The sequence below is a fragment of the Salmo trutta genome, chromosome 14, assembly GCF_901001165.1.
Source record: "Salmo trutta chromosome 14, fSalTru1.1, whole genome shotgun sequence".
Lineage (NCBI taxonomy): Eukaryota > Metazoa > Chordata > Actinopteri > Salmoniformes > Salmonidae > Salmo > Salmo trutta.
The window spans coordinates 14,982,993-14,999,301 of NC_042970.1; the positions used below are offsets into that span (position 1 = coordinate 14,982,993).

At 41.3% G+C, this 16,309-nt stretch overlaps 1 protein-coding gene across 2 annotated transcripts; it reads left to right on the top strand.

Annotated features, from left to right (window-relative positions):
• The first annotated feature begins 8,776 nt into the window (after positions 1–8,776).
• Positions 8,777–15,979, top strand: LOC115207473 (GDH/6PGL endoplasmic bifunctional protein-like). Of its 2 annotated transcripts, none has more exons than XM_029774561.1 (5): positions 8,777–8,864; positions 11,133–11,805; positions 12,739–12,856; positions 12,970–13,239; positions 13,634–15,979. In XM_029774561.1, exons 2-5 carry the CDS (start codon positions 11,158–11,160, stop codon positions 14,980–14,982), a joined length of 2,385 nt encoding a protein of 794 aa, XP_029630421.1. In that variant the 5' UTR covers positions 8,777–8,864; positions 11,133–11,157; the 3' UTR covers positions 14,983–15,979. The 2 variants fall into 2 exon arrangements, with proteins under 2 accessions (XP_029630421.1, XP_029630422.1); XM_029774562.1 differs by having other exon boundaries at positions 11,133–11,340.
• The last annotated feature ends 330 nt before the right edge of the window (positions 15,980–16,309 follow it).

Here is a 16,309-nt window from a genome sequence, read left to right on the forward strand (position 1 = left end):
ATATATGGTATGTGGTAGAGGTTGGGTCAAATCATAAGATTATACTACCTGTGTAGTGCGGATGTACATTCAGTGAAACGACTGTAGGCTATCCCCCTAGTATTTCGCTTTTAGAAAAAAAATGAAAAAAAAGTACAATATTGTACTATGTCTATTTGTACATTTCTTTCAACACACCACACACACGTGAGCACGTGCATACATACACACGCTCACACATACACACACACCTAGTTCCCTGCCCCAGAATAGTTAATTGAATATGGATTATATCTGTATTATATTCTTATATCCTTATCGATAGTAATAACATGATTTATAATGTGACATTTTGTCTTCTCACCTACTACTAGTACTACTTCAGTAAAAGAGAAAATGAGTGTGAAGAAACCAGTGGTTATTACTTATGGTCATCTTGAGGTGTTAAGATTCTGAAAATTGAGCAAGCTAGAGTCCTTATCTTGTTGGACAGTCTTACGAGTAGCTGGAAGCATCTTCCACAAACCATCTTATTTAAAATGGGTCTTTCCCACCCTAGGAAAGGGAGGGGTCAAGTGGAGGGGTCTCCTGGTATGAATATGTGACTACTAATGAGATGGTCTTCATAAAGAACTTTAGAATTTGGGTATGAATATGGGGACACAAAAAAGGCATGAACAATGGCATCACCTAGCAACTCTCATCTGAGGGAATGTCAGTGTCAAGTCCTCTTTGTGAGGCAGCGTGTACTTGGACAGGAGAGCCCCTTGAGCTGAACGCCAAATACAGACAGCCGTCCTCACAAAGACACAGAAAAATATACTGAAGAAGACAGACATTGTCTTGTCTTATGTTACCATACATGGACATTAATCATACAACAGTTGGAAGGAACGTTGTTGGTTAAAAATGTATTAACAAGTTAAGTGCGCTTTGGACTATACAGTGCATTCGGAAAGTATTCAGACCCGTTTCCTTTTTCAAAATGTTGTTACGTTACAGCCTTATTTTAAAATGGATTAAATGAAAATGTTCCTTCATCAATCTACACACAATACCCCATAATGACAAAGCAATAACAGGTTTTTAGATTGTTTTTTGCAAATGAAAAAAATAAATAAACGGAAATATTACGTTTACATAAGTATTCAGACCCTTTACTCAGTACTTTGTTGAATCACCTTTGGCATCGATTACAGCCTCAAGTCTTTTGGGTATGACACTACAAGCTTGGCACACCTATATTTGGGGAGTTTCTCCCATTCTTCTCTGCAGATCCTCTCAAGCTCTGTCGAGTTGAACGGGGAGCATTGCTGCACAGCTATTTGCATGTCTCTCTAGAGATGTTCGATCGGGTTCAAGTCCGGGCTCTGGTTGGGCCACTCAAGGACATTCAGAGACTTATCCCAAAGCCACTCCTGCGTTGTCTTGGCTGTGTGCTTATGGTCGTTGTCCTGTTGGAAGGTGAACCATCGCTCCAGTCTGAAGTCCTGAGCACTCTGGAGCAGGTTTTCATCAAGGATCTCTCCGTACTTTTTCCGTTCGTCTTTCCCTCGATCCTCACTAGTGTCCCAGTCCCTGCCACTGAAAAACATCCCTATGGCATGATGCTGCCACCACCATGCTTCACCGTAGGGATGGTGCCAGGCTTCCTTCAGATGTGACGCTTGGCATTCAGGCCAAAGCGTTCAATCTTGGTTTCATCAGACAAGAGAATCTTGTTTCTCACCATCTGAAAGTCCTTTAGGTGCATTTTGGCAAACTCCAAGAGGGCTTTCATATGCCTTTTACTGAGGAGTGGCTTTCGTCTGGCCACTCTACCATAAAGGCCTGATTTGTGGAGTGCTGCAGAGATGGTTGTCCTTCTGGAAGGTTCTCTCATCTTGATAGAGGAACTCTGGAGCTCTGCCAGAGTGACCATTGGGTTTTTGGTCACCTCCCTGACCAAGGCCCTTCTCCCCCGATTGCTCAGTTTGGCCAGGTGACCAGCTCTAGGAAGAGTCAAGGTGGTTCCAAACTTCTTCCATTTAAGAATGAGGGAGGCCATTGTGTTCTTGGGGACCTTCAATGCTGCAGAGATGTTTTGGTACCCTTCCCCAGATCTGTGCCTCGACACAAACCTCTCTCGGAGCGCTACGGACAATTCCTTCGACCTCATGGCTTGGTTTTTGCTCTGGCATGCACTGTCAACTGTGGGACCTTTGTATAGACAGGTGTGTGCCTTTCCAAATCATGTCCAATCAATTGAATTTACCACTGTCAGCTCAATTTTGACTCTCATAGCAAAGGGTTTGAATACTTATTCTAAAATGGATTAAAAAAATAATAATCTGCATCAATCTACACACAATACCCCATAATGACAAAGCAAAACCAGATTTTAAGACATTTTTGCAAATGTATAAAACATAAAAAACAAATACCTTATTTACATAAGGCTGTAACGTAACAAAATCGGGAAAAATGGAAGGAGTCTAAATACTTTCCGAAAGCACTGTAATGGTGCCTTTTGAAGAATGCAGACTGTCAATCAATACACCAGAATGCATTTCTAACATGATTCATTCTCTGCCACAACGCAACCAAAAATGATGAAGACAACGTGCATAGTCAGAAGGATGGCTAAGTATCTACTGGGAAAGACGCTCAGGTAAACAACCCAAGCATCAATTTGGAGTCAGGTGAACTACTGTACTGTTCTGTGGTCTGGGGGAAGCATCAGAAAGTGAGATAAGGAGGCTGCAGATTGCACAGAACAAAGCAGCAAGGATTGTTCTATGCTGGAGATATGATTATTCTGTTGTAGTCATGGACAATGTTCTTGGGTGGTCAGCAATCGACAAGGTAATTGAAAAAAACATGCTTACTTTATGTACACCATTTAAAAAGGCCAGACTCCATTCACAACAGGATTCAATTGGTATGAGACAGATATTCAGTCAACACTAGGAACAAGATCCCCACCATCTATGTCTTACCTCAGCAGCGAAAATAAATAGGCAAATTAACATTTAGATTCAGAGCAATAAAAAAATATAATAGTTTATCTGAGCAAACTAGAAATCTTTCAATAAATCCATGTAAGCAATATTTTAGGACCAACAAACAATAGATTGTGATGTTATGCGTGACTATGGTAGATGACTGAACCAATGTATCTTTTCAGACTGTCAGAGTAGTTATCATTATTATAGTTTAGATTTTTTCTTATCTACTTTTGTATATATTATGTTTTTGTTTATGTCAATATGTCAGTGTAATTTATCTGTTGTTTGTAACAGTGTGTTATTTGTGAAAATGTACATTGTATTTTAAAGTTTGTTATGGACTCTTGGAAGATTAGTCTAAAATGAGGACTAAAATAGATTCTAATAAAATAAAATCAAACCATAAACACACATCTAGGTCCTGTTGAGCTCACTTGATAGAACATGATAGAACATGATAGAACATGAGGTGAGAATCAGTGTGTATGTCATCAATGATAGAACATGATAGAACATGTAGTGAGAATCAGTGTGTATGTCATCAATGAGAGAACTTGATAGAACATGAGGTGAGAATCAGTGTGTATGTCATCAATGATAGAACATGATAGAACATGTAGTGAGAATCAGTGTGTATGCCATCAATGATAGAACATGATAGAACATGTAGTGAGAATCAGTGTGTATGCCATCAATGATAGAACATGATAGAACATGATAGAACATGAGGTGAGAATCAGTGTGTATGTCATCAATGATAGAACATGATAGAACATGTAGTGAGAATCAGTGTGTATGTCATGTTTAAAAAAAATCTGTATGCACTTTTTTCTTTCAAACAAGTGTCATTTCATATGGGATGATTCAATGAGAGGATTCAAAATCATTAAAAAAATAAAAATGAAGATATTGATTAACTTGAAAATGTGGACATTTCATGCACATGGAGAACATTGCATCTGAGTATTCATAAAAGGCTTCTAGTTATTTACACTCTTCTGTCTGCGAGATCTGCTTCATGTATTGAAAGGTTCAGATATTGAGTGAGGCGGTTTCTGTTGTCAGTTTGTCAGTGGTGCTAGAGAGGTGTCAAAGGTTAACACCCTCTGGAGGTATGCAAATTATCTATTATAATAAAGTGTTCTTAATCCTCCTATGGAGCATGCGTCCTGCTAGAGAAGAGTGTTGAACCCCCCCTCCCCCGGCTGGTACCCATCCCCCCCACTCTGCTGGTTCCCTGCTACTTTGGGATCTGCCAACACAAAGACACTTCACACTGGGGGCTGGGCCTGCATTTCGAGGGTCAGCGAACAGCGGCAGCATCAACGCCATGTCATTCAGCCTCTCCCACACCCAGACCCACAGCTTTTCTTGCACCTCTCATGCTTTGAGTAAACAGAGAGGTGGAGCACTATTGTGAAGGCCAGGGAGTTTTTGTGTAATGCTCACATGAAATGTGTCTACTGTTTTGCACAGTTCTCACGGTTAAGGTGCCCAGACACATAGTTAGTCAATGATGAACCTTTGCCAGTTTAATGAAACGTAAAATTTAAGCCACCGCCTCTGTCAGTGATTTCTATTGAGTTTGTTCTGGTTGCTGAATCCTCTATCAGTCATTGTTAATCACTTAAATAATCCTTAAGACAGATTGTGTGTGTTTGGGGGAAAGCTGAAGGACCAAACTACACACAAAGCGTATAAAGGACTAGTTAACAGAAAATCTTCTTCACAAGTCACTTGCTCCAGTAAAACAAATGGGGGATAGGTCCATGGCTAAGTACCTCTAGATTTCCATCTATAGTATAGAGTGGTGTTGCATACCTGTCAACAAGGACCCCATGTATTCTCTAAGAATGAGAGGGGCTTTGTTTGTCTTACAATGTCCTCTTAAGTTTATCACACTGAAACCCAAATCTTTTCAGCACCTCTCACAACTGGAATTTGGGCGGCGTCTGTGTGTGTTTTAAAAGGGACTTTTTTAAGGGTGGTGTTCAGAAGCAAAGAAAAGAGCCTGTTCGGACATGTTTTCACTCTATGGATGCAAGAAATGTGAGTATGCAGTTGAAACACACAAACAATTACTCACACAAGGGAGAAGTTGAACTATGACTTCACTCTTTGAACAGTCATCATCACTGCCAGCATCTGCATCACTGCAGCATATTACCTATCAGGGCTGATTGGTGGTTAGCAGAATGAAAGACTTCTAGAATGAGTTGATGGAACTGTTTAGACAAAGCACAGTGTGTTTAGGAAAGACACAGTGATGGTGGTTATCAAGTGTAAGAGTCAGTCCAGGGTAACATGTTAAAAACCCCTCCTGTAGTGTGGTGCCAAATACATATGCAATGATAAAATAAATGAAATAACAATGAATCCAAATGAGAGTGTTTTGAAGTAATTGAAGGGGCAAGTGTTTTATTTGAGATCACAAAAACTGTAATTACATTTGACAGTATTTATTTTACAAAGAAAGTGTCTAACAAATTTAATGAGATGAGTAGTAGATGAGTAGTTAGTGTTTTTAGGTTCAGTCTCTGCCCCCAGATCTGGTGTGGAACATAGAGGGGGAGCCAGAGCACAAACGAAAGTGAAATGTAATTTGGTAAATAGCCGTAGTAAATGTGATATATGTTGGCCGAGGGGGCCTAATGAAGATGAGAGCAGACATTCATATGCGTTCGTTTGTGTGCTCGGCTTGACGACGTCTGCCCTGAAGTCTGAACAAAGGTAGCTAGGGGCTGGGTAGAAGGCCTGGGGGGAGGAGGTGATAGAATACAGTGGCCCTCCAGCTTGTGTCTTGCGGAGCTTGCGCTGCCTCTCAAGTCTTGGGTTATGGCAGGGACAGCTGGGCTAGCAGACTCTGTATGGGCCCATTCTCTCTCTCTCTCTCTCTCTCTCTCTCTCTCTCACACACACACACACACACACACACACACACACACACACACACACACACACACACACACACACACACACACACACACACACACACACACACACACACACACACACACACACACACACACACACACACATACTCAGGAAGCACTGTTTACATTTCACAGTGGAAGGACACTTGGGAGGGCTCTGGGGTATGGCCACTGGACATAAAGCTGAGTGTATGTGTGTGGTGTGTGTATTGGCAGGATTTAATATAGTGTTATAAGTAGCTTTTGTGTAGTTGAAGGTCAATGTGGTGTTTTCAGGGAAAATTGCATGACCTTATCTGGTAGTTTTTGTGCAGGGAGGTTGATTTAAGATGACTACAGTCTAAATCTGTCATGTGGTAAAGACTGCAAGTATTGAAAAAAGGCCCAAAGAGCTCTTGGTTCCAAATATGTCATTTTTTTGAATATATTATAGTCATTATCTCGTTAAAGAAAATATGTGGTGGTAAATGTTTATTTGTTTGTTGTATCATTCTTGTTCTGGTGAATAGCCAAGACTAATTCCTAAAGAATATTGAATTTACTGTATGGCAATTTTGAGTTAGTTTCTCAATATTTAACAATACATGATCATGATGTAATGTAGGCCACGCAATTCTACCATATTTTGTAATCTTGTTATTTTATTGTATATTTATTGTATATATTATTCTATAACAAAAGCAAAAGGCAGGGGGGTAGGGTGTTACCAAAGTGACTCTACAAAGTACAGCACCTCAGTTGGAAATTCTAAATAACTGTAGTACACCAGTAGAGGGCAGTCATGTGTAGGAGTTGGAGAATTGGGAGCCCTGAAGACAAGGGCCAGAGGTGTCAACCACAGGCAGCTGGGGAGGACATGCTCATAGTAATGGCTGGAATGGACTGGTATCAAACACATCAAACATATAGTTTCCATGTGTTTGATACCATTCCATTAACTCCATTCCATAATTTATTATGAGCCGTCCTCCTTTCACCAGCCTCCTGTGGTATCAACTAAACTGGGATTTTAAATAAATGGGATAATATAGATTAGAGGGTCAACATTTGTCATGATTTGTTTGATTTTTAAACTGTGTTATTGAATAATTGACTACTATTGTAGCATATGATATGAATACCATGAACCTCTTTCACATTGAAATGCCGAACGCATGTTATGTTGATTGTCAGAGGCTGGCATTAACAAGACTATGTCAGTTCAGCCGCACGCAGTGAAATAGCCTAGGCGACAGGCTACTGCCATGCTCGGCTTTTGTTTTCTTTTTCAATTCCCGACAACTGTCAGCCGTCACTTTTATGTGTAGTTTCAGGTAAACAACCGCACTCTTTTTTTTCTTGTAAAATTTTCATAAAAATCTAGAGCAACACAAATAAAATGCATTTGCATCCGACTAATGGTTTACAGTTTTTTCCAACTGCTTACACACAAAAAAATGTTCATGTCACAGGATTTTTGAAACCTCTCACTCAAAGTGCAAAACTACACACCAAATATCCAAAACCATAAGCTATTTCTCAGCCTTTGACTCAGTTGTCAATTGCATAAAACACTTTTTTCAAAACACTACACACAATTCTCTACCTAAAACACAAAAATCTAACAGGAAGTGACTTGCTTTCCTTTTCCAAACAGAACCAATCAAAATGCTACACTTATTCACCAGGTCACACACACAATAGGACAGAGGGCAATTACCAATGTCCCTGGACAGCGTGGGGGTAATATAACTATGTGTGCTGCCATCACTCAAAACGGGGTCCTCCATCACAATGCCACACTGGGTCCGTACAACACCGGCCATATGCTCACTTTTCTGGATGCAATTTACACAGTGCTTGTCCCTGATCCAGATCAGGAGCCTGCTAGATTTGTGGTTTTATGGGACAATGTTAGTTTTCACCGGGCTGTTCTGGTCCAAAACTGCTTTGCCACCCATCCACAATTTGTAGTTTTGTACCTACCCCCATATTCACCTTTTCTAAATCCCATAGAGGAATTCTTCTCAGCCTGGCGCTGGAAAGTGTATGATCGCCAACCCTATGCCCGCATGCCTTTTCTCCAGGCAATGGAGGACGCATGTGGGGACATAGAGGTTGCCTCTGTCCAAGATTGGATATGCCATGCTAGGAGATACTTCCCTCCATGTTTGGCAAGAGAAAACGTATCTTGTGATGTGGACAAAGTATTGTGCCCAGACCCAGCCCAGAGAAGAGATGAAGCGTAGCTTAGCACTGGTGACTGCCCCCCCCCTACCAATTCCTGGACTGCCCCCCCGGGACCCCCCACACACAATTGTGTTCTTTACTGTATTCTAAAGAATATACTTTTGGTTTACATATGTTTATGGTTTTGTTGTATGCTACTGTATACAACAGTAGTGTTTGGCCTAATACATTTTTTCTGTTTCTACATTGCATTGGTGTTTACAGTGTACTTGTTACCCCTCTCAGCAGATTACTTTCACTGTAGAACATTGTATTGAAATGTAGATATAAGCCTATGAAAGACCAAAGAGCTTTAGATTTAGAACAACAGTGTTTACATGGTATATCCAAAAATGTACTATTATGAAAGCAGTGTTTGCCATTTGATGCAAATGCTTCATTCTGACATGTGTTTATGGCATTTTGAATGAAGTGTTACATTTTGAAGGAGATGTGAGGCATTTTGCATTTTGTGTGTGCAGTTTTGGGAATTGTGTGTAGAGTTTTGAGAAAAAAAGAGACAGTTTTGAAAACGTATGCAAGCAGTTGGAAAAAACTGTAATGCAGGATCCCAATGTAACTGACTGAACAATTACGCCTCTGGTGAAATGTACGGGCTATTTGGTATGGACACATATCTGTGAAACGCATAATTTATTCAAGCGCTCAGATGTCACGTGACTGCTATAGGAAGTGTATTTTGACATAAATATCGACGGATGTGATCTTTCATCGAACTTGATTGTCGAGGGAGAAGGTAAACTTAATTTCCATAGAATGTATATCTTTTTTTGTATTATTATTTTTTTAATGTTCAGACTAGGTTTGAATAGTTTGAGTGAGATGGATTAGCTTATTATTTGTTATGTTCAGACTAGGTTAGTTTGAATATTTTGAGTGAGATGGATTAGTTTATTATTTTTTATGTTCAGACTAGGTTAGTTTGAGTGAGATGGATTCGTTTATTATTTGTTATGTTCAGACTAGGTTAGTTTGAATATTTTGAGTGAGATGGATTCGTTTATTATTTGTTATGTTCAGACTAGGTTAGTTTGAATAGTTTGAGTGAGCTAGATTAGCTATACAACATGACTTTAATACTGAATCGTTTGTAAATGGACAGAAACGCTGTTGTTGGGTAGCATTGTATCCATCTACTGCATGGCTGAAGTCAGACAGCTAGCAGGTGTAGCTGTCAGACCTATTGTATGGGCATAGATTGTGATGGCAGGGCCGTAGGTGAGAGGACACTATTCATGACAAATACATCATATTTTAGCCAGGGTTATTTAGTCCCTTTTTGTATTTCAGTCGGAAATGAATAGTAGGAGAAAATAGTATCCAAAAGCTAGCTATTATTGCTTATTTTTCAAGGTTTAACATATAATTTGGATGTAAATGTGATAAACACACTAGACAGAAGGTGGAAGTTAAACCATTTGGTTCTGTATTTTAGTTGAATGAAGGCTTCAAGGCTCAATACATTTGCACTGGGTGGGTTTTGAGTTTCTACAAAGTTCCACATTTATTGAGTGTAGGCTACTGTATAATTTCAGGATGGTACATTTTTTACTTTCCAATATCCAGCCTTTCAGATCATCTGGAGGACTGTGTTGCAATTCTCTAATGTCCTCAGAGGCAGACTGGGTTAACAATGTGAGCACTGTTGTTACTAATCAGGCTGCTATGGGCTTTCTAGTTTTTCCCCCACAATATGACTTTTGAGAAGTTATTAATTCAATGGTTTGTTAGTTCTGCACTTATCATGAGTTAATACTGAATCGTTACTCAAAATATGTATTTATAGTATTTTGTACACTATTTATTGGGACTGAGTGGATCCCTCATAGTCATAAATGAGTCGTTCTGTATGAAAATGGGACAACTATATATCCATGTCATTTTTTATTTCCCTGAAGGGTCAAAGACATTTTCTCAGGAGGATTGGGATTTAGACACGTAGGATAGGTATCTAAAATGATTATTGAGATGGTTCCTCTATCTTTGCCACTAGCCTAACTTACAATATGTATACAGTACAGAGCAAGTCTTTATGTTACTGTCACTGAAATCATTATACAATGTGTGGTCTTAAGTGTGGTAAAGGAGGCTTTGGTTACCCAAAGTTTCAAGAACTTAATGCCATGGATATTTGTTCACACTGAATGACCTGGTCTATGTTCATCTTTACTCCTCTTTTATTGATCCACATCCTGCAGTCAGAGCTGTGATCTGGGTTGTTTGGATATGACCACTCCTTAATCTTGACTTACTGTCAGCTAAAACTGTAAATGTTTTAATAAGTTTCCATCCATTCCAATAGTATTTGATTCCCAGAAGAATTCAGTGGCATTGACTTTTGTTGTTTGCTGTGTAAACTTCAATACTTGACTATGATTTCAGACGTTACAGTAAAGTTATGCAAGCTGTTTACGGTAGATGTCTCGTCTGTTTATCTTGTACATTTTGACTTAGGCCACACTCTTTTCAATGGGCTCAGTCTAGAAACCATTGTCTCTCTCTGCAATTTGAGCAGTCTGGTTGTCTCTAACTTTCCACCCCAAAACACGTAGGCCTTGGGGTTCAACCACTTGAATACAATCAATGTGGGAAATGTGAAGAACATTTACCACAGGATTGACATGTGATCTACTGACAGACTAGTTCCCTCACTTTGACACAAAAAATAAATACTTTGACCTATAGATGAACCTATGACAGAGACATGTAAGAAGATTATGTTGGGGGGTGATGTTGTAGTTCATGGAATAGCTAAGAGCTGGCACTTTCCACCCACAAACCAAATATGCCACATTATTAAGAGTAGACTAGGCTGCCTCACAGAATTCCTGCTTGCATTGGCGGAAAACCAATCCACAACTGTAATCAATGTGTGTTTTAAGTGGTTAATTCAGCCACTGTGATTATGGGTTAATAATGTGGAAATACTTAGCAATCCACAACCGGTCTGTAAATCACCTTTTTGAAGTGCTCTGATTCTTCTTGCTCTGTCTCTCTCCTGTAGGAGCTGACCTGTGTTGGACCAGAGAATGTGGAAGGTTGTGTGGGCAGCACTGCTGCTTCTGGCCACCGTGTATGTCCAGAGAGGCTATGCCAAGGAGGCCAAGGGAGCACAGAGCCTAGGGCACGTGTCAGTGGTCATAGTGGGAGGTACAGGTGACTTGGCTAAGAAGTACCTGTGGCAGGGCTTCTTCCAGCTGTACGCTAACCAGGTCAGTAGTGGTTACAGCTTCTCCTTTTATGGCGGAGGCCTGTCGCCCAACGATAAGGCCACGCCGATCCTGTTTGAAGTGCTGAAGGGAGTGGTCTGTCCTCGGGAGCTGTCTGTGGAGCGCTGTGCCCTGGTGAAGGAGCAGTTCCTGAGGCTGGCTGAGTATCGGCAGCTGAATACTTCAGAGGACTACCAGGCCCTGGGCAAACACCTGACAGAGCAGCTGAGGCAGGAGGGCATAGTGGAGGCAGGCAGGCTGTTCTACCTGTCAGTGCCAGCCTTCGCTTATGCAGACATTGCAGAAAAGATCAACAGCTGCAGGCCGACCGACGGGGCGTGGTTGAGGGTGGTGCTGGAGAAGCCATTTGGCCATGATTTCAGTAGCGCCCAACTCCTGTCCACTCAACTGGGTGCCTCCCTCAAAGACAACGAGATGTACAGGATTGACCACTATTTAGGGAAGCAGGTGATGTAGGCCTCTTGATCAGTCCATACATAGTAGGTTACACTTTAACACAATACTTCACATTTGAAGCAGGTCTTTTGTTTAATTAAGCGGACCGTCCTGAAATCAGGCACTAGAATTACTTTAAAAAATGTTTTAATGTTGACATGACTTATTTGATTGATTTCCCACCGTTTTATAAGTCAGAAGACAGCCAGAGCTTCCTAGGACTATGTAAACATCTTCTGGGGGGTGGTCCTTTAGAAAAACATTTATCCAGCTTGACTGCTTCACGGCACACGCACTGAATTTGTCTCGAGGAGGTGGATCTAAATACATAACTTTCATGGCTCTACACTTCCTTAAACCTAAAATAAGTCATTTGTGTGGAAGTCAAACATTTGTTTTACATCGGAGGCAGACACATTGCATATGCTCAGAACAACAAAATCGATCCCTTTACATAGCCCTTCTCCCTTTGTCTATAGGAGGAACACACGCTGTTTAAATGGCCTAAATGTTGATTTAGACAGTCCAAAATCTGTTACATTTGTGAACATCACTAATGTCATGATATGTTTGGTAAAGTAATAAAGAAGGTGAAATATTTTGGGTAGATGTTCATAAAAACAGATTCTAACTTTATACTGTATGGACATTATAAAATAATGAAAAGTTTCATTGACATAATTTTGTATTTTTATCATATTATATTTGTAAATGTTTTATTATACTTATATTGCCTACTAGATCATATGGGTTGAAAAGTATTTTTTTCTCAGACATAAATAAACAATTAGAGGTGAAAGCCAAAGGTCATAGGGGGGGGACACTACTACATTGATACAATTCTGCCTTTTTGCAAGATTGATGACTAAAACCTTAGCGAAGCAGTGCAAAATGACTGTCAACTGAACTGGTTTTAATTCTATTGTTTGTTTTTATATTCAAAAGGTTGTATCTAAGATTTTGCCATTCAGAAGGGAGAACAGCAAGCATCTGGATCTTATCTGGAACAAGCACCACATTGAGAGAGTGGAGATTGTACTGAAGGAGACCCTGGATGCCAAAGGTACTGTATAGTTAAAGCAAGTGTATTAACCCCCTCTATAAAATATGTGATGGGGATAGTAACATCACCTGTCAGAGTTTTTGATTGTTTGATTTATTCTCCCTTTGTCACAGGTCGCATCCCCTTCTATGAACAGTATGGTGTGATCAGAGACGTGATACAGAACCACCTGACTGAGGTCATGACCCTTCTGACCATGGAGCTCCCATCCAACCTGAGCAACACTAAGGAGGTCCTCAAGAACAAACTGAAGATCTTCAGTGCCTTGCAGCACCTGGACAGGAACTGTGCAGCCATTGGTCAGTACCAGGCCTACAATGCAGAGGTACAGGAAGAACTGAGCAAAACAAAGGAGCACTTCAGCCTCACCCCCACCTTTGCTGGTAAGTGTCATCGGAACGTTTGTCTGTAGGAGTTCTTCTCTTCAGCCTGTGCATTAAAGGCTTATTAAAGGATACATTATTTGTCACATAGTAATAACATATGATTAGGGCCATGTGTTTTGGGCAATCATGTCACATGATCTGGTTGTTAACCTTTTATTTAAAGCTTTTTCATCAAACTGTCCCCCTTTCTTTTTATGTCAGATGTTCCAGCACCATCCTCAGACAAATACTTTCATTTTTGGTGTAATTCTGATTTCTTGAGAAGGCTTAAAATAAAAGTTAAAGTCTCAGTCATGTGGCATGATAGTCCAAAACACAGGACCCTACATGTGATACATAGATGATTTAGTTTTTTTTATTTCATTGATAAAACTGTTTTTTTCTATTTCAGGTATAATGGTGCACATTGACCTAGCCCAGTACGAGGGCATGCCAGTCATTCTGACCTCAGGGAAGATGCTGGATGAGCGCGTAGGCTACGCTCGCATTCTGTTCAAGAATGATATCTTCTGTATCCAGAGCCACAGCAGCGTCCACTGCAAGCCCAAGCAGATTGTGTTCTACTTTGGTCACGGTACTCTGCAGTACCCAGCCATTCTCGTGAGTAAGAACCTGTTCAAGCCAGACCTGATGGACACTGAGTGGAAGGAGGTAACAGAACACAAAGATGTCAGTGTATTAGGTTTGAACATCTCAGACTACTACGTGCTGACGCCAACGGTGGAGAGGGAGGCTTACGCAGAACTCATTTTGCACATCTTCCAAGGCCGGAAGGACGGCTTTATCAGTGCTGAGAACCTGCTGGCCTCCTGGAGTTTCTGGACACCTCTCCTGCAGAGCCTGGCCGACACCTTACCCCGCCTGTATCCCGGGGGAGCGGACAATGGCAACATGCTGGATATCAAACTTTTGGGACGGGAGGTGACCTTCGCCAATGAGGCAGTGGTCATGGTCACCCAGGACCACATGGGCAGGTCTGGGACGGAGAGCTTCCAGGTGATGCAGGGGAAGTACCGCAGCGCTGACATGGTGTCTGCCTGGCCCGAGGAGCTCATAGTGCGGCTGGCCGCAGACCTACAGGTTGCAGCGGAGAACGCGGTAAGGGACGGTGGACGCTTTCACCTTGCCCTCTCCGGGGGCTCCAGTCCCCTAGCTCTGTTTCAGAGGCTAGCCCGTCACCACTACTCCTTCCCCTGGAAGGACACCCATGTGTGGATGGTGGACGAGCGATGCGTGCCTCTCACAGAGCTGGACTCTAACTTCCGCACCCTGCACGACCACCTGCTCCAACACGTGAAGATGTCCTACTTCAACATCCACCCCATGCCGGTGCAGATGAACCAGCGGCTGTGTGTGGAGGAGGATAGTGGAGCGCTGCTCTATGAGAGCGACATCACCCAGTTGGTTAATGCTTCCAGCTTCCACTTTGTCCTGCTGGGAGTGGGCTACGACGGCCACACTGCCTCTCTGTTCCCAGGCAGCAAACTAGTCGCACATGGGAACAGTCTAGTAGCCTTCACCGAGAGCCCAGCCAAGCCTCACCAGCGTATGAGCCTCACCCTCAAGGCTATCAACCAGGCCCAGAAAGTAGGTGTGCTGGTGATGGGTAAGAGCAAACATGAGCTGGTCACCCAGCTCAGCCGAGTCAAGGATAACCCAAAATATTGGCCCATCACTGGGATCCGGCCGACCAGTGGCAGGCTAGTATGGTACATAGACTATGATGCTCTTTTAGGGTAGGGGATACTGTAGCAATGAAATGATGTACATTTAAATTGATTAAATTAACGATTTTCTGAAGTTTTACTCTTTTGCTGTATTTTGACCAAGAATGTAAAGTAATGATACAGTTCTGTTGATTCCGTGCACCTTACTTAAAGTTGAAAGTAGATGTGCTATATATTTTATTTTTCATTACACAAGATGTAGGGTTAATGTGTGTGTGTGTGTGTGTGTGTGTGTGTGTGTGTGTGTGTGTGTGTGTGTGTGTGTGTGTGTGTGTGTGATGCACGCATGTATTTTAAAGAAGTATGATTTTTTTTATCTCAGGAAAGAAAATTGGATATGGAAGTTTGTTGTTCAGATAATGAATAATTATTAAAAGACTAACTATATTTTATATAGTTGTAAAAACAGTATATTTTCTCATAAAGCTACCTGTTCTCCACTGAACCAGAATAGGATTGTTACAAGGGGATTTTGAACTGTGAAAGGCCAATCATTTAGGTAAAAATGAATAGTCAACAGATAATGTAGGCTATAGCCATGTATTATTGTATTTGTGCCTGATAAGAGAATTATATAATAAAGGTAAATGAATAAAGAATCCGACCCTGTCACGTAACTAATTAGTTATGTAGCATGTATAATGAATAATTAAGGTACTAATCGAAAGGCCCATAAGGTCTAGTAGAAGCCCCGGGAGGAAGGGAAATGTGTATGTGTGTTAGTTAGACTAAGAGAACTGTAGACGTGTGACCCGACCTGAAGAGGCTTGGAAGAAACAGGGAGTAACCTTCAAGGTCCCCCTAATCTCAGTGAAAGGAACAGGCAGCGCTGGATAGTGATTAACAGTGGTGAGAAGTCCGGGGAGGGATACTATTCACCTACTGTTCGTATGTATGGATGTGCGTAGGATATCTACTGTTTGTGTGGAGGTATGTGCATAAAATGAACTTCTTTGTGTAATGTACTTCAGAACGTTCACTGAATAAACTGTACAGACCTTTTGCAGAAAGCTGAGTCTTTGCCTAATTATTCTTTACCCAGTGTCTTACAAATCAAATCAAATCAAATTTATTTATATAGCCCTTCGTACATCAGCTGAAATCTCAAAGTGCTGTACAGAAACCCAGCCTAAAACCCCAAACAGCAAGCAATGCATGTGAAAGAAGCACGGTGGCTGGGAAAAACTCCCTAGGAAAAACTCCTGAGAAAGGCCAAAAACCTAGGAAGAAACCTAGAGAGGAACCAGGCTATGAGGGGTGGCCAGTCCTCTTCTGGCTGTGCCGGGTGGATATTATAACAGAACATGGTCAAGATGTTAAAATGTTCGTAAATGACCAGC